The sequence below is a fragment of the Clarias gariepinus genome, chromosome 4 (genome assembly GCF_024256425.1).
Source record: "Clarias gariepinus isolate MV-2021 ecotype Netherlands chromosome 4, CGAR_prim_01v2, whole genome shotgun sequence".
Taxonomy (NCBI): domain Eukaryota; kingdom Metazoa; phylum Chordata; class Actinopteri; order Siluriformes; family Clariidae; genus Clarias; species Clarias gariepinus.
The window spans coordinates 30,430,182-30,448,863 of NC_071103.1; the positions used below are offsets into that span (position 1 = coordinate 30,430,182).

An 18,682-nucleotide genomic window follows, 5' to 3' on the forward strand; every position below is an offset into this window, starting at 1 on the left:
ATGTATATGTGTTTGGATACAATGTGTTTCCAGGTTTGTATGTCCATATAGTGTACCTTACATAACAGTGATTTTTTTTTCCTCGCCTATCCCAGTTAGGAAACTGGGGTCAGAGTGCAGGGTCGGCCAGGATACAGGACCTCTGGAGCATATAGTGGCAGCTTCCAGTCAGTAACCTTAACAGAGCCTAATCACTGTCTTGTTTGAGCCACAATGTTTTTATTTTCCTGCATAAAAACGTTTAACTAACCATCCATTTAATCCATAAATTATTACTACACTAATACATTACTAAAACCAGTAGATGGATTTTGGCTTGTAGTTGGGGGGGGGGGGAGTTCATTCCTCAGCTTTAAACACACAGTTTTTTTATTATTAGGTCCAAGCAATATTATTTTATTTATTCATCAATGTAATAATAATAATAATAATAATAATAATAGGCCTAGTCAATACAGGAGAAAAAAAAAACCTTTATTGATAAAAGTAGGCTGTGATTAATGCCACAACCAAAAACAACTATGTACCCACTGTCCATGCTCCTAATGGGAGTCTCCAAACCCCACATAGAAAATCATTGAAGCAAAGAATTCAACGTGAAGATTTTAGAATTAATCACTTTAATTTTGCATTCGTGCAGATTGATTCAACTGAGATTCGATATGTGCCCGTCCTTTGTCTTTGAGAGATCTAGAGAACTAACAAACCACAATAAGCCACTATCCTGTTTCCTGAGCCACTTATTGTCCATGGAGCAGGTGGTCAAAAAGCAATATAGTCAAATCAGGGAAACTTGACCTGTTGATAAGCATCCATCTATAGCATGTTAGGCAAACAGATATCAGGTGTGGACGTGCGGTTTATTTGTTTTGAGCCAGTCTGATAATGACCTCACAACTGGAAGGAAAGTTGTGATGTGGTGTTTGAATAGAGTTGGCTCTTTGTCGAGTAATATTAAAGCCATTTCAAGAGCATCCAATGATTTGACTTGAATGCGAGTTTAAAGTGGGGGGATTAAAGAGCATTACATGTGGTGCCTCGCAGACTGGCGGGACTGTTGTTTAACCAATATGGCCAGTCTGGGAGGCACCACATACTGTACATCCTTTTATTCCACTTTGTACATTTATGTGAAAAGAAGTAGGTCATAGGTTGGAAATAGTGATTGAAAAAAGAGCGACCTTCATAAGAGCAATCCAACTTGTAATAAATTAAAAGCCATTAAGTAACATGGGCATCAGACTTCTTAGGGTTCTGCAGGTATAATGTGGAGTGGCTCTCACCTGTGCGCTGGGGTGGATTTCAGTGTGTCAAGTGCACTCAGCATCCACCAGCAACGTGGTGAAGAGGCGACTAATGAATTAGCCAGTTTAAAGTCTGGAATTAGTCCAGCGTGGAGAGCACAAACGTAGGCTGTTAAACAGAATGCAGGGGTTAACACACCTGCTTAATTCGCTGAGGACTTTCAGTGTATCATTACAGATGAGTTTCTATGGTCAGATGCAATGACATCTGATAAATGGCAGTGGAGTCAACAGTGCGTGAATAGTCTGAGGGCTTACAATCACTGTTTTATATTAATTTAAATTTTTCCTTCTGACAAGTTATTGTTGTCTTTTAACAGTTACATTTAAGGGCCTTGCTCAAGGGCCCAACAGTGGCAACTTGGTGGTTGTGGGGTTTGAACCTGGGATCTTCCAAACAGTAGTCCAATGCCTTAACCACTGAGCTACCCCTGGCCCCCAGTTATTTTATATAATAGGTCCTGCATTCAGTATTAAATGATAAATAGATTAAAATGGGTTGTTCTTTAATGGGAAAAAAAAGTTTTTCTCAATAATTAATAGATAAACAGTAGAAGACATTTACACCATTATAATTTTTTAACATTCAACTAGCTTTTCACCAAAGAACAGACTTCAGGACAGACGCCTCTCAGCTTCCCAGTGACATAACAAGCTGTATTTCTTTATCTTATAATTTTCAAAGACAAAACAGATCCTACTTAGGGAATGACCGGTTATTTCTTAAAGCAGCACACCCTGAAGTGTTTTATTTCTTACCAAGCAAACTGGTCTGCAAATGTCAAATATATATATAAAAAAAAAGTTGGGTATGTACACATTGTCTAAAAAGTGTTTTCCATTTAGACATCTTACTTACCGGTTTGGTTTCTGCTTCCATCTCCTCCTCCTCCTCCTCCTCCTCTTCCTCATCAGAGCTCTCACTGGCTTCATCGTCATCATCCTCATCCTCTGGAAACTCTACATCCGACTCGCCAGGAGCAATAGGCACACTGATGGTCAGGTTAGGGTTCGTCATGTAGCTGTCATCCGGAGAGGCACACTTATCTCCAGTGCGGCCAATGACCCCAGCCGTGCCGTTGCCCTCGGCCCTCTGGGCCTGCTGACTGAGCCTCTTCAGTTTCAGCATGGCCTTCGCCTCTTTGGCCTTTTGCCTTCTCCGCTTGAAGTTGCCATTGAAGAAATCGCACAGGGCCCGGCGCAGCCACACGATCCCTCTTTGGATGCGACCTATTGCAATTTGCAAGTTGTTCAGCTCGCCATCATCATCCGGCGCTGACAGGTTGTCTGCACTGAAAGAGCTGAGCAGCAGAGCCAGGAAGAGATTCAGGACCTAAGGATAGATCAGATCCAGCCACGTTACACACCATACAATATAACAAAATAATACAATATATAATCACTGGCATATTAAGTTCTGTCTTGACTGCATTCAAACTTGTCCGGTACAAAAAACAGAAGCTGAAGAAGTTCATGATAAGGAGCTTGGCTTTTGTATGACTGTGGGCATTTCAGGGAGGCCTCTAAGTGCTAGCAGGAGTGATAGCATTGTTAAACAGCAGGTGGGAAAAGGGGGAGCTGTTGTAAATGTCATGTCCAACTTTGACACTCACACAGGGAGCCATGTTCAATAGTCAACCTTGTGTACATAAGGGTGTGTGTGGGTGTGTGTGTCTGTGGAGGGGGCAGACTCTGATTAGGCAGACACAGCAACCACATCCTCTATGGTGTTGCTTTGGTAATCAAACGATAACTATGCGTGCTGTTCCAATTTCCTCTCAGTAATTATACACAGTTATGAATGAAATCTACCTACGAGAAGCATTAAATGAGACAATTTGAAGCTGGGGATTGCCTGATAGTTCAAATGCTACTGTAACAGGTTAATGGTTTTACAACTGCATAAAGCAATCAAATGTGATGTTTCAACAAATCATTTTACAACATAAAATAAGGTGCTGTTTTAAAGATTTTAGGAATAAAAACAGTTCAGCCTCTCGGTATTTAGATGCTGTTTACAGACCATCGATCAGTCTCTAACCTTGAAAAATAGAATCTGAAATAGTACCCTTCTTAATATTATTTAGTTTCATTCAAAAGCCAACAGAACTCGTGTTCTACATTATCACAGCCATGTGGTCCGTCTTTGGGCCAATCCAGCCCTCTATAAGCTGCGCTAAATTTCCTAACAAGAGACAGAGTGAAACACTGTGTAACACACCATGTGGCCAAACAGGCTTAATTAAAGTTCTCCTGTCTGTGAAAGAGGGCTCAGGTGCCCTACTGGCTACCCGGGGGCTGCGGCCGTTGCCATGGCACCGCGTTGCTTTGGTCACCTCCACAAAAGCAGAGCTTCGCTTGTGTGGTCTTATGCAATGCTCTCATTGTGTGGCTGCTTTAGTAGCAGGTTATCGCTACAGCCAGGGGAATGTGTGACTGCAACGAAGAATGGCATCTATTTAAAAATGACTGTATATTAAACAAGGGCCATCAAACCAGACTAACATGGTTCTCATAAAAAAGGCACTTCCTGTTATATGGACAGAAGCATGGTTAAACAAAATGCAGAGGTAATCCCTTTTCTCTTCTTTTAAATGCTGTCTTTAAAAGAAAGAATAACCGCAGAAGGAATCCCCCAGACCTAATCCCCCAGAACTCTCCACTAATACTGCAATTTTGGACTCTTGAGAGGAAAAGAAAGGATGTTACATGGAGTACCGGGCTGACAGTTCCTTTCTGTCATGCTGGGTTCTACAGATAGGACCCCCCATCCCCAAACACACACACACGCACGCACACACACTACAGTATGCTGGATTCTGTGAGAGTCTCTCAATGTGAGTTTCTCGCCGGTGCTGACAGAGGGAATTAGAAGCCTGAGTCCCCTATTTTCTGCCCCACTGCCCAGAACACAGATGCTTCAGACTCCAGGCAGATCAGAGTGACTCTACCTGGTGACAACTTACTCACAGAGACACATGCTTACTTTACCACACCGCTTTTCACTTATTATAAAAACACCAGTAAAAATGTACTTAGTCATCCCTAGCTTCTAGAATGCTACAGTACATTAACAACGATCTCTCGTCAAAATCTCAGATTCAAATATCACACAGACTTTAAGCCATGGAGTTAAAGCTTTAATTTAAAATTTTTTAAACTGTATGTGTAATTGTTTACAAAAACATTATGACATTATGACTCAAAACATGGCACGGTTAGTTTAGCTCTTATATTTAATGTTGCAATGTTAGCATATATAATTAGCAAATAAGCTAAAGGCTAAAAGATTTACGTTTCTTACATTATTGTACACATGTTCTAATGTTAGTTTACACTGTTCAAACACACATATGTTACCTACGGTAGGTATTTGTTTCACAAGCTTTATGTTGTGAAAAAAAGTGAGATTAGGAACTTTGTGTTTTTTATTCCTAATTATTTTAATTTTATTATTTAGAAATGTCAGAATTTGTATTTTATCCTTTTGTCTGGCTGCTTACATAATCTATAAAAAAATATAATAAATCGGACATTTCGATTGAAACAGTTACTCAGTACTTCACTATCTTTTCATCGAATACTTTTTTATTCTTACTTGAGTAATATTTTGGATGACTACTTTTTACTTCTACTTGAGTAATAATATTTCAAAGTACAGCTACTTAGTACATTTTTGGCTACTCAACCCACCTCTGGTAGTGTGATAAGCCTAATTTCTGACACTTTTATAGCATACATTACAAAGCATCCATGTTGGTCAACTAGCGCTTCTGCTTAGGCTCCTGTCACATCTGGCCCACTACAAAGTTCATTTAATTAAACTCGAAGATGACTTGTCGGCAAATCCCTTAAGCACCACCTGGTCATATATTATCTATAGATACTGTATAACAAAACCTTCTATGTAAATGGATCACAAGCTCCTTTTACTCATAGAAAGATATAGTTTCCTGCCGTATAGTGTTTCCCAAGTATGAGTGGCTTCAATTACTTCTTAAATTTCTTCCCATTTCCTTGTCATTTTGAGAACTCTACTTTCTGTAGAATATTTTATTCGCGGTAAGCTATTTGTGAACCATTCCTTACATTACATGGCAGTACCTCCAGAGTCCACATACTAAATGCAGTACGAGTGTGTTCAGCAGGTTCAACTCCCAGCTGTGCTTTTTCATGTTCATGGCTTTACATTGCAGAACTTGACAAGCCATAATCTGAATGGGAGAAAAATGATAGCAGGGTCCCTCCATTGCACTAAGTGCAGTTAAGCATCTACATTAAAGGAGTGAGCATAGTGTTCTCCTTTTGAGAGTAGAGAGGTGCATGACCAGCACTCAGAAAAGACATCAGGTCTTTGAAGATGTGTTTAAGAAATGACTACAAGTAAATGGAGAATTAATTCATTTCTACTCCCACTTTCTGGTGTTACCAAGCAGAGGATGGGTTTTTGATTTTGAGTTTTTTCAGCATGGCCTCCGGCATTCGCCTCTGGCTTGTTCAATTAGGGTAGAAATCTCTGCATTAATCTAAAGCTTCTGTATGACAATGTCTATTGTTAGAACAATGTCATGTAAATAAAATTGACTTGAACTGAATGAATTAGAATAAATTCATGAACCAAAATGTACATGAATTTCTGAATTCCCTGGCCCAGAGCAGACACCGGCAAGTGGTTATAATTGGATCTTTCCATCTAACATACTGTAGGTAACCGAAAGGGTTGTGAATGCTCAGTGAGAACCTCCTGGGGCAACATGTATTATTCTTCACTAATGTATTAAAAGTGGCCCTTTCCAAAGACGGCATTATGATGAAAGTATTAAATCTTGAGTCACAAACACAGCCGCTAATACAGGGTCCTTAATAAACCCACATATTGAAAATTCATTCAGTCTACTCCTCAGGACACTGACCAACACACATGGCATATCACATTATTTAGCTGAGTAAATGGCATTAATGTTCTACTAAACAAGTAATACAGCTAATCTCATATTCTGGCATTAATAAAGACTCATGCTCTTGTTCAGAATACTGTATAGTCAATAAACTTAGGCGTATTTAAATGCAGAATGAGTGGGTGGAAAAGAAAAGAAAAAAACCAAGGTAGTGTTTGGCGCCTCAGGACGGATTTCCCTAGTCTCTTCATCTATACTGAAGGACTGATCACCGTTAACCCTTTGGTTAGGGTTTGGATAATGGTGACTATGAAGGCCAGAGCATTTGATTTATATTATTTTCATCCTCAAATCAAACCATTCAGAGAGACATCATGGGAACAGGGTCATCAGGATAGGAAAAAACATCATCAGGGGATAAAGGTGATCAGTCAGGAGAATTTTGTTGATTTATGGTCACACCATGTGATATCACCCAAATGAGAATGAGTTCCCTGTTGAATCTGGTTCCTTTAGCCCCAAGGATCTTCCTATGGCTATCCAAGGGGATTTTCCTTGCCACCGTCACCCCTGGGTTACTCATCATTTTTTCTTACATAATTATTATTTCTTTTAATTTTCTAAAGCAGCTTTGCGACAATGTTAAAAGCACTATACAAAATAAATTTACAAATTTAAATTGAATTGAATTTTGTATTGATTCACAGTGACACTTTAATCTAAGGAGGGATCAAGCAAATCCGAACAGGAAGTAAATCTCTCTCTCTCTCTTTCTCTCTCTCTCTCTCTCTGTATACAGTGTGTATACAGTTTACTGTTTAAATGAGATCGATGTATCCTGGCAGCAGAATGGACTGGAATGCACATACCTGAACAATGACATCTTCACTGTACTACTCAGTGGGGTACTCGACTCCACTGAGTGAGTCTGTGTACTGCGTGGCTGACACCTTCAAAATGACTGAGTGAGAAGAGCATCGAATCTGCATTATATTTTGCGTTAAGCTTAAACGTTCTGCGTTAAGCTTTCCTCCACGGAAACTATTTGGATGATTTAGAAGGCCTTCAGGCATGATGCAATGTGTGCATCCAGTCACCCAGGTGACTCATGTAGTCATGTGATAAAAAAACATAAAACACTAAACATAAAACTGAAGAATCATATACATGCATTTCATTAAATCATTGTTTTATCAGTTTCCTTCATCATTTGTCTTTGTATTCAGCTTGTCACCTAACTGTATGCTTCCTGTATTTCCGAGTATAAAATATGATGTCATTAAGGTCACATTTATTTAATAGAATCGAAAACCAGTATGCTTGGTCTGATGCAGCTCACTGGCTTCATGTAAAACTACTGTGCATAGTTCTTGAAGCCATCATCATTATTGCTCTCGGCACAGCTTTCCCTCACTAGGAAAAAGCTAACTTATTAGTTTACAACAATAACAAGCAAAGTTACAACAGATGGCAAGGTACTGTAGCACTTGATAACACTATTTACTGTACAAAATAAACATGATGTTTTAATGTCCAGGAATCCATCGCACTAGTTTTCTTCTCTGTCTCCTCCTCCCACAACAATGAGGAGTGCCTTTTTTTTTTTCAGCAAAGCCAAGGCCCTTACAGGGAATAAATCACAGGCTGACCACCAGCGTGGCATTTCAATATGTGAGATGGCTCCCCTCCTCCTCTTCTTTTCATCCACTGGCCTTGGACCCCCAACAACATCACCATATTAGACATCTGACGGCTTGCCTTTGCTTTGCTTTGTTCATTAGTCTGTGATTTATTTCATCCATTTCAACTGGAAAAAAAATAATAATATCAATCGCTCTGATGCAATTCCACCTGATCCCAACCCATTTACCTAATTGGACCAGTTAGTTGCTGGATTTGATGCATCGCTCACTCCTGATGTGTTACGCACGTTTTTTTGGAGATCCACATGCTCTATAGCATTTCTGTGTAGCCCAATAAAGTCAACGCATGCTAGAAATCAAAGTCAGCACCCAGTACATTAGATCGGACTGAGAAGGGCAGCCTCTCTGATTACAGTGTCTATACGTGAATAATAGCCCTCTTTGTCAGTATACAGATTAAAGAGGAGAGGAATGAGTGCAGGCTGATTTGAGAGACACAGGGAGGTGGAGGAGGAGGATGGCCAGATGGAGGAGGTCAACTGGGGATGGACAGCAAAACACACAAATTAGGTATGTTCAAAACACCAGGAGGGGTGTGATGAAGTTGAGACGTGCTGAATGGCCTAGACATTATTTAGCCAGAGAGTCATTTCCTCAGCATCTCTTTTTTCCCCTGATTCACTCAGGCTTGTACAGGTTTAAAAAGATTTTAAATGAAGTCATTCCGTCTTTTATCTTGTATTTAACCAGGTAAGAAAACTTGTTAAAGCTAAGATTTAGGAATTCTACCTCTCTGGTAGAAGAATGGTGTTGCAAGCTACTTGCGATGGAACATTTTTGTAATATACGTTATGCTGCATAGTTCTCACCCACATATACCCACGCATACTTTAGCTAGGATGCCAAAATAGCACAGACAAACTTTGGAATCCCAGCATAATATGTACAGTCCTGTTGGAAAGTCATAGGCCACCCCTCATTATTCATACTGTATTTTGCTTCTGATGAGAGAGACACAGCTTCCTAAATGACTATCTCTCTTTTTGGCATGTTTCTTTGTTCTCGTTTTCAGTCTTGTCCCTGTTTTTGACCAGTTTTAGAGGAATGTTTTGTTTGTTAAGCCAAACAGTGACCTGTAAATCGTTCAAGCATAAAAACACTTATGGCATGAACTAGTGAGAAACAGGTGCAGATGATGACAGATGATCAGGCCAGTGATTAGTGTACTGGTGATGCTGAATGGTTGGAACAGATGAGGAGGGAAATGAGGTCGCTGCTGAGATTCTTACATAAACAATCATTTTAAAAAAATGTATCTTGAGGCACTTTGCAGCTTGTCACAGTAAAACATTCCTTTCCATTTTTTTATTGTAATTTGCATAATTTAATTTATGAATATGAAGAAATGAGAGGTGGCATAAGAATTTTGCACAGTACTGTATGGGTTATAAGAGTAATATGGTGCACATTATTGTCACTGTCAGAGTTACTGAATATTAAAGCAAAGTGCACAACTCTTCTGCTTAAACAAGGAGCAGGTCTTTTAGCCAGGATGCTAATTTCATCTGGTTACCTTGCTAATGCATTTGTGAAATTTCAATTCATTTGCTATGTGCTGTTGCCTGTGTACTGTATATTGTGTTTATTCTGGTTATCATGGAAAATCTATTTCAAAAAGAGTTAAAGGAACAAGACTTCTCTATTAAGGCGCCTCCGGCTCTGAGTGCATCAGGGTAAGTCTTTGGCTCTGCTTCTGTGAGGCATGATGATGTGGAGTATATGCTGGTGTATGGAGTCTGAAAGAGTTCGGAAACCTTCAGTCGATGCAAGCCCACCAGCTCTAACTGTGAAGTACTATTACACGATTTCCAGGGAGACTCACAGAGCCTCAGCAACATCATGTTTTAGGGAACATTTTCTTCCTGGACTTAATAATGTGTTTAATATAATTGTAACCAAAAAAAAAAAAAAGTCACACACTGTAGCTTTAAACTAATTCTTTGCTAATAAGTAAAACATGTAGTCTGCTTTATTCTGTACTAAAACAGTAGGAATCATAGCGTATAATGCATTGATTATTGATCATATGAGCTTTTTTTTTTTTTAACGAGTTACCGGTATGACCAGACAGCAGTGACTAACACCATTATGAGCGTCTGCAACAGCAATTAAAAAAAGCAACCTGTGTGCAAATTTGGTCATTTTAATTTCATGCCATTAAAAATACTATTAAAAACATTCTATTATGTGCATTAGGAAAAAAATAAAATGTAATATCAACATGTCTTGCTAGTGGTTGGGTGAGTTTTTTTGGATCTTGTTAAAATTAGGTTGTTTCTTTAAATAATATCAATAGTGCACTTAAATCTAATGCAACACTAGAATGATTTTATTCTTTATGTTAATTATTAATGCTAAACAAATAAGTGAAATACATACTGCCAGTCAATCAATTAGAATTTTTGGTTAAGTATAAATAACAAACTAACCAATCTGCGGTTTATCCTAATGTTCAGTAGGATAGTATTGCACTGTGTGGGTTATTTGAGTCAGTGTTTAGTGCTAGGAGCATTCAGCATCCAGAGAGCTCCAGGTCCAACTCCCAGCACAGGGGAAATAATTCCACTGGTGGCGTACCAACATTCAAATAATAACTGCCATATTTAGCTCCGGGGACTGCAGTGGGAAGGAACGGGGCGGGGAAGGGAGGGGAGGCTCGTCACAACTTTAACACACAACACTAAAGGCTGATTTTAAGGAACTTCAGAAACACAAATAGCTTCTCCTACACCGCAAAGTGTACTTTTAATATTTACTTTAATGCTTACATCTTATAATGTTGTTGCTTCTATTCATAAATGCAAAAGATGCATTCTTGAAAAATTAAAAACAAATATCACAAAGTTACTCTGTGGTATGCAGCATGGCTGTTTGAATAAAATCTCAAAAGTTGAATATAAGAGTAATGATTTGTATTTTCTTAAATAATGAAATTTTATAATTTACTTTATTTTTTTACCTTTCATATTAAAATACGCTTAAGTACTATATCTTGTGATACGAGTGGTGTTCAGGTCAAACCGGGACTTTTTTTTTATAATTAATTAGATTAATTTTGAATTTTTTTTAATTTAAAAATTACCTTTATTATCCTATCCTCTAATATTTATTTCTTTCATTTTAACATTCTATTTATTTCGCCAATCCCCCTGCTAAGTTTTCTCCGTACGTTGGATCCATGATCAGGCTGCCTACTTCATGTCTGAAACGGTGACCTCCCAAGAAATTCCTTTGATGGCCCAAACACGTGGAAATGGCTTGGAGCGCGATCAGGACCGTACGGAGGATGTGGTAATAACTCCCAGCCGAGTTCCTGTAATGTCTAAGTGGTGTTGGTGAATGATTGTGTGCACAGATAGATGCACCTCTTCATCACGATGGCGACAAGTTATCCATTGATTTTCAAGGATCAGGCATTCTACTCACTGAATGTTGATGGGAAAAACTGCATTGGGCTCTGAGCTACTTCACAGATGTATGGCCTTTTCACAGATGTATTGCCTTCTTCAGAAAAATGTTAACTATTCATACTGTATGTTTTACCGCAGGTAAGAGTCTCATCACCGTACTGTGTTCGAAGTCTTCTGTTAATGTCAATTGGGTTTCCTTCTTCATTTAAGAGGAATTTAATTACAAGTCCCAGTTTGACTCAAATGCTCCTTGTATGTTTTGATGTTCATTATGAAATTAATATCAATATTTCATTAACATTTTAAACATTGTAAACTTTCAAAACTCAAAATTATTCTTTTTAAAGTAGTATTCATAATAATTTTGTAAGTTTACCTTTTAGTAAGACAGATAATAACCAACTCAAATGAACAAATGAATAATTGATTGATTGATTGATTGATTGATTGATTGATTGATATCAGTAACCACTTTATTTTAGTCAGCGTGGCTGTGGATCTCAAGTCTAATCCAGATACAAGAAAACAGGGCATAATGATGACAGTGCATAATAAAGACCTTAAATCTTAATGTGTTTCTGATCAGATGTGCCATGTAGATGTATATGAGTGTACTACTCGACAAATAAAGTGAAAGAAACAGAAGGAAAATTATTTACTTAAAATGATCCTTAAATAAGGAGGAAAGATAATCGAGTAAAAGACTGTAAATTTAGTCTAAGCACTGTAGCTGCTTTTGCATTATATGGTGTGGTGGAGCTCTAAAGCCCCTGCTGCATGGATGACTTGCTCTTGGGTGAGAAGAGCTGTGTAATTACATGTGATTAACCTGTGGGAGACGCCCCTGGCACTCTGCTCGTCCTCCTGGTGTGCCAAACCTGTGCAATCAGAACAACTACACAAGGTGCAAAACGTCAGGTTCATACTTTTACTCTGTTCCCCAGTGAGTCACAGATAAACCATGGTGTACGTTTTATACAGTACTATGAGGAGAACTAGCAGATCTCACTAAGCTCACATCATGCTTTTGTGTGTATGGTTAGCACAATCCAATGATGATGATATATGTAATGAGAAAAACACTTCAGGATATGCTGGTATTGTAAAATATTCATTGATATTGTGGTGTGATGCCATGAACATCATGAACTTGGTTATTTTTTCAATAACCGCACAAACAGTAGAGTTTTATTAGCTGAAGCTACTGCGACCCCGACAGCGATAATGAGGCTGCACTTTATTTGTATCAGGATATGCATGTGCTGTCAGTTAGGATGGCAGCAATGTCCAGGAAGAGTTCTAAAAGATCCTGCTTTTTGTGCTAAAGTTATATAGTAAAACCTCACAATAAAAATAAGACTTGCAGAAGCTGCTTCAGATACAATGTGATAATTTTCAACATTAAATGCAAACCTTTTTGCCTGTGAATAGTTCTCATTATTCTCTAATTAAACACAATTACACTTACATTTACATTGAGTTTAGTCATTTGACACGTGCACTGATACTTTCATGTAATCCATACTTATAACTAATTATCCTGTAAGTAATTATACACTGTACAGCAATGACACGGTGGATTGTCCTTTTTTTTAGTAACTGGGTGGTGTAACAGGGTGATCTAACTCTGTTCGACAAAGTGACCATTGTGCTTCAGTGGATTTGTGTGCCACAAAGGTACAATTTCAGCGACAGGGACAATCAATAAAGCAACAGATATGAATTCCACCATTGATTACTTTGTCTAATCATATGAACCTCATATAGTGTATTATGACATTTTTCTCCCTTTCTTCATTTGAGTTTCTTTCAGTAATTAATTCCTAGTTTTTTTTTTGTTTTGTTTTTTTAGAGGTTCGGTTAGATTAAGTTAGACTTCCTCTGCGTTACAAGAATTCAGTCTCATACAGTATATGATCGGGTACAGGCTTTAATATCTGTGGCAATGGGTGCCTCCCCCTTATCCAGAGACCCAGTGGATGAAACAGTAAAGACGAGTATGAGAGAGCTGTTCTAACAGAGCTTACCGAAACAAACGGTCTTGTTTTTTTCTTAGAGACGTCTCACATCATTTAATGCTTACCTCCAAACGGGGCAAACACGTGCACCTAGAAGATATTTATTCCAACTAGAGAGAAACTTAAATCAAGTGTTTATATGGCTATACTCAATACATTTTTACATCTTATTAAAAATTCATTCTGATAGATCGAGGGGTCACATTATACATTTTTATACCAATTTGGCAATTCTTCTGATAATCAGTGAAATATTTGGGTCCATGTCAATACTCCTAATAAATGTGAATGAAGTGATTACAAAATAAATATAAAGCTTGGAAGGAAGTACTGTAGCAGAGATCAATTACCTCTAATTATAGAGTTTTTGTAGTAAGTATAATTATCAAAGGGTTTTAAGACCTTAAACAAAGCTAATACAGTACAAAATACTTTCTGTTAAATGTTCTAGAATAAGTATCATTACTCGTGCTTCCTGTCCAGATGTTTGTACATATTGGTACCTATTATTTTAAAAATATTAGAAGATTATTTAATTAATTATTAAATTAACACATTAAATTGCAGCCTAACTAAATCAGAGAACCACTCAAAAACCCGGCATTTGTATGGAGCCATGAGTCACTCAAGGAAGACCAGCAACTCACAGCCAGAGCTGTTCGAGTGGGATTCGGCAGGGGCTTTCAGTTACCATCACAGCGTCGGGAAGCTAGAGAAATTCCCAGAGGGAGTTGTGCATGACGGATTTTCTTAAATGCCCCCCACCGGTGTACTATGCAGCACGAGACCAGCTTAATCTGAAACGCCAAATCACAGGCCAAAGGGGTCAAAGTGGTAGTTCATCTGTACCTGCTGCTCATTTGTTTAATCTTAATAAATTGACTGAATTGAACAAGAATATTTAAAATGCTGTGTGTTAATGTTGTCATGATTGTTATAGTCATCTTCTATTTGATCGTTAGATGGGTAGTTAGGTAGGTAGATACTGTAGATAGATGTTCTATGCAGTCATAGATAGACAGATAGATGCCATGTTGTGTTTGTGAGGAAGCTACAGTAATTTAGCTAACAGTTTGCATTTACCTGCTTTTATCTGTACTTTACAGTATGTATTTTTACTCTAAAACTGGGCCTTTCTGTTGCGGCCATGACAAATTAATGTCCATATTTGTCAGTTTTGTATTGTAAATATCACACTAAGGACAAGCAGCCGGTCTGCTAATCATGTCATGACACTGCATGTTGGCAAATTATGAGTAATTCTTGTTTTCACACCTAGCTAGCCACTACAGTTTGCTGCTTGCAACAGTTACTATACACTGCCTTCTCATAGCTAACACGGCTAACAACACTGTCAGCGGTACGCCAGTGGTGTCATTAGTCCTTGAAAGTCTATTGACTTGCACTCAAAATCATCAGCTTAATCTGTGCGGGGGAAGGGGGTGCCATGCAACTCGCATTGTGTTCACACAAACGTTCCTCAGTGAGTTGTTTGCAGTAACATTCTTCTGCCAGAGAGGGCGTCACATCCCAAATTTACACACTATCTCTGTAAGACCAGCACGAGCACAAAGTGGAGTTTACATCTGATCCTTTCAGCTTTTAGTCGGTTCAAGTCCTTTATAGAATGTTAGATAGGAAATCTTTAACTTAGTTTTCAGCCTGGTTTATTTACAAGTAGTTTTATGTTAATAGAAAAAGAACATATTCTTCTGTTCTTTGCATTTATAAATAACCGATCACATATGTCACATTTTTATTATGATGATTTAAAATTCTCAATAATTTATAATATCTCGCTTTGATTATGGTACATTCGCTCTAGCATTATTTTATGATGCGAAAGCCTCATGCAAATTGACAGCATTAAATTCCATCCTTTATCTCATTTCATTTTTGCCCAAGATCTGGTATTGATGATGGGAGAGTCAAACCACTCTTGACATCCTGGAACGCACTTGTGCCATCAGGGACATGTCATAACCTGGTCATTAAACTACTACATTTAAGTTTTCAGCTAACTTCATTTTATTGCCACATGACGTTGCATTATCTAGACTTGACCACCAGAAGCGACCCCAGATTATAACACTGCCTCCAGAGGCTTGTACAGTGGGCACTATGCGTCGGTTCATGTGCCTACCTTTACCATTGTCCTTCCAGATTTTAATACGCCATGGACAGTTCTTAACTCAATTCCAGTCATTTCAGCAATCTCCTTAGTTGTTTTCTTTGCTTGCATTAAGGATTAAAGCTACGTAATGAGGATATGGTTGGTAGCTTGTTGCAAACTAAAGCATGAAGAGATTCTGTGCATCTAAGAAACAAACACAAGTGTTTCTAGATATTATTGTGCATGTCTGTGATGGTTACGCAAATGCATAAGTGTGTTAGGAGCTGGCAAGGTCGAAAATGTTAATCTTTTGGGGTAGAAAGACCCTTTTAAAATATACCACATTATACACACTGGTGGCTAAATGCATGGCCTGACATAAGTAAGTACACACAGGCAGCTTGTGAGCAGCTCGTCATTCATCTACAGTACATAGCCCACATGTGTACACTGTATGTTGCAAACACAATTTCATGCACAGTCCCAAAATGAAATGTCATTCCCTGCTTTACTTCTTGTATCATAGACACAAGAGCTCTGAAGCTCAAGCATCCCCAATATTTATCAGGAGGCTCATTTAACATGTGGACAGGATGGTACCAAAAACTTTTTAGAAAGAGTTTAAAATCATTGGTGTCTCCCATTTTTGGACTTCTGTACTAATGTTATACGTTAGCAAGTGGCCACATACTGTACAGTATAATTTTTTTTCACTCAAGTAATATACTGTAAAATATATCTGTAAGCTGCTTTGCAAAAATATCAAAAGTTAAAAGCTCTATATAAATAACATTGAATTAAATTGAAGTATGCATCTCTCTGAGATGCATCTTTGTAATTAATAATCATAATAACCATAATTTATTATATATTTTTAAACAATGCTAATCAAAGTGGCAAACCCCAACAGAGAGGAAAAGACTGCACTGCCATGCCATCATTGCGCAATAAAACCGCGCACTGAAGCACGAAATCTTCCAGTCCACTTGAGGCCTTTATAATGAAATAATGCACTCCAGAAAACATCAAGTGCCTATGATAGCTAATGATGCCATTTAGCTAGGACACATGAGGAGCTCACTGATAGTAACGCAAACTCCTGGAGCAGAAGCCCTAAAGACAGGTGGTGGCATTGTATCAGGAGAAGCTCTGGCAGCTCCTCAATAATGTGCTCTTTTACTTTAGACATAGGCAAGATTTAATTTGTACCGAAGAAATAGGTAAGAATGTACTAATAAAATGTGCATTAAGATTGTTTGACATTTAAGATAGTTGTGTAACCTGGGTGAGTAAAAGGCAGAGGATTGCATTTGAATCTAATTTGTCAGGGAAATGTAGATCTTTGGTGGCAGGGGGTGCACAATTCAAACAGTAGGCTGTGACAGTAGCCAGTCAAACACAGCCCTGGGGCAGGGTTACAACTCTCCATGCAGGCAGTTCTGCTTTTTGACACTTAAATGATTGGACAGAATGTCAGATGTCTTTTTATAAGTGTTAAAAAAAAGAATAAAATAAAACAGATGTACAGCTATAAATAAGCATGCAAAGATAGTAGACTTCGAGCTCTGTTTTGGTACCTGCTCATTAGTAATAGCTCTCTAACTAGTTTCGCAAAATCCATGTCCCCCAAGACGTTCCACATGTTCGAACAGGGCATGGCACCAAATAGGACAAAGAACATTCATGCACGTTCCATTCAAGCTCCGCAGGTCTAAACATTTAACCTCATTTGTTATAGCTGTGTAAGAAAGGCACCTGGGGGCTACTGCTATTATCTTGTGAAAATTTAAGCATCCACCTTCTCAATTTTCACCTCCAATAAAAATAAAAGACATGACAAAACCGAACTAAGCCGTCTAAGCGTAGCAGTTTCACAAATATTTTACTGGGTAAAACGTGCAAAGACTGCACGCAAACGAGGATTTGCACACACCCCTTAACCTGTAACGTGAGTCACCACGTGATCGTATGACCTCATCACACAGGTAGCTCTGGTTTGGGGCATCTCACTTTGCTGCAGAAGAGAGTTAAACACAAACCTAACAAGTCTCACAGACCACAGACTATAAATAGAGCATTATCTATGCAACACAACATAGGCAGCTGACCAGGGTTATCAGACAGTACCTTTGTGAGACAACAGGTGGTGAATGTGTCAGTCTGTCAGTGAGGGAGCGAGCGATAGCAGGCGTAGGTAAACACACGCCTCATCACTCTTAATTCTCCCAATCCCTAACGACAACTGCATGATGAAATAGAGATTCTCGGTTTGAAATGAAATAAAGTTGCAGTTTTCTTTAGATGTCAAGACGATTTTTTTGATGTTTTGCAAGTTTGACCCCAATTTGTGTTAAACAGTAGAGGTTACACTAAAATTTCTGATTATGTATCGTGCCCATTAAAGAGGCTTAAGCTCTACCCACTTGGCAGAAACACATCTGGTCACACACCAGTCAGCCATATCATCAGCTGACCCGGCCTCCAATCTCCCTAGATACCAATCCATTTGAGCTCCCATGGAATGCAAGCCACAGGACCCAAGGATCCACTGCTAACTTATGAAATCATGTTCCTACTGTAGGGCCCAGAGACGCCTCATTGGCACCTAAACCCAGGTTTATGGAACCCAAAACCTAGGTGGTTTTAATGTTATGGCTGATCAGTGTATACTGTATGACTGAAAGCTACATCTTAGTTTGTAGATGATCTGAATCCATGTTAATCCCTAATTAGATTAAATTCTCTGAATATTACAATTAATGTGATTAAACAACGTACTAATGACTTAATAATCAAATACATATAACTTACATAAATCAATTTAAATGTATCTGTTTCTATTAATGTCTGCTTTGCAAATCTATCACTACACTTCCCACAGTATGTATAATATTACCATAATGATCTTGTGTCTGGCTACTTTAGATACTCGCACACACACATTCCTACATATGCAATCTTTAACAGAATGCCAGCTCAACCCCCACCTATGATCCTGAACATACATGTAGATCCATTTTCTCTAAAGAACCTACCAACCACTACAGGTGTAGACATAGGGATTGTTATAGTTTATACCTATTCCTACCGAGAAAAGGTTTATTCAGATTTATATAAATCTATAGGTATCATTTTCCGAACTGCTTTAATCAAGTACAAATTCCTATAAAGCTTGTGTATTTGATAGTCTTTAGGATGAGTAACACACAGGGGAACCCAGCAAGAAAAATAGGTAA

At 38.4% G+C, this 18,682-nt stretch overlaps 1 protein-coding gene across 1 annotated transcript in view; it reads right to left on the reverse strand.

Annotated features, from left to right (window-relative positions):
- Nucleotides 1-18,682, reverse strand: part of scn5lab (sodium channel, voltage gated, type V-like, alpha b) — a 125,218-nt gene that overhangs the window by 32,373 nt on the left and 74,163 nt on the right. Inside the window, exon 17 of the mRNA XM_053493853.1 lies at nt 2,164-2,637. Within this exon, the coding sequence (XP_053349828.1) occupies nt 2,164-2,637 (474 nt within the window). The remainder of the gene's footprint in view (nt 1-2,163; nt 2,638-18,682) is intronic.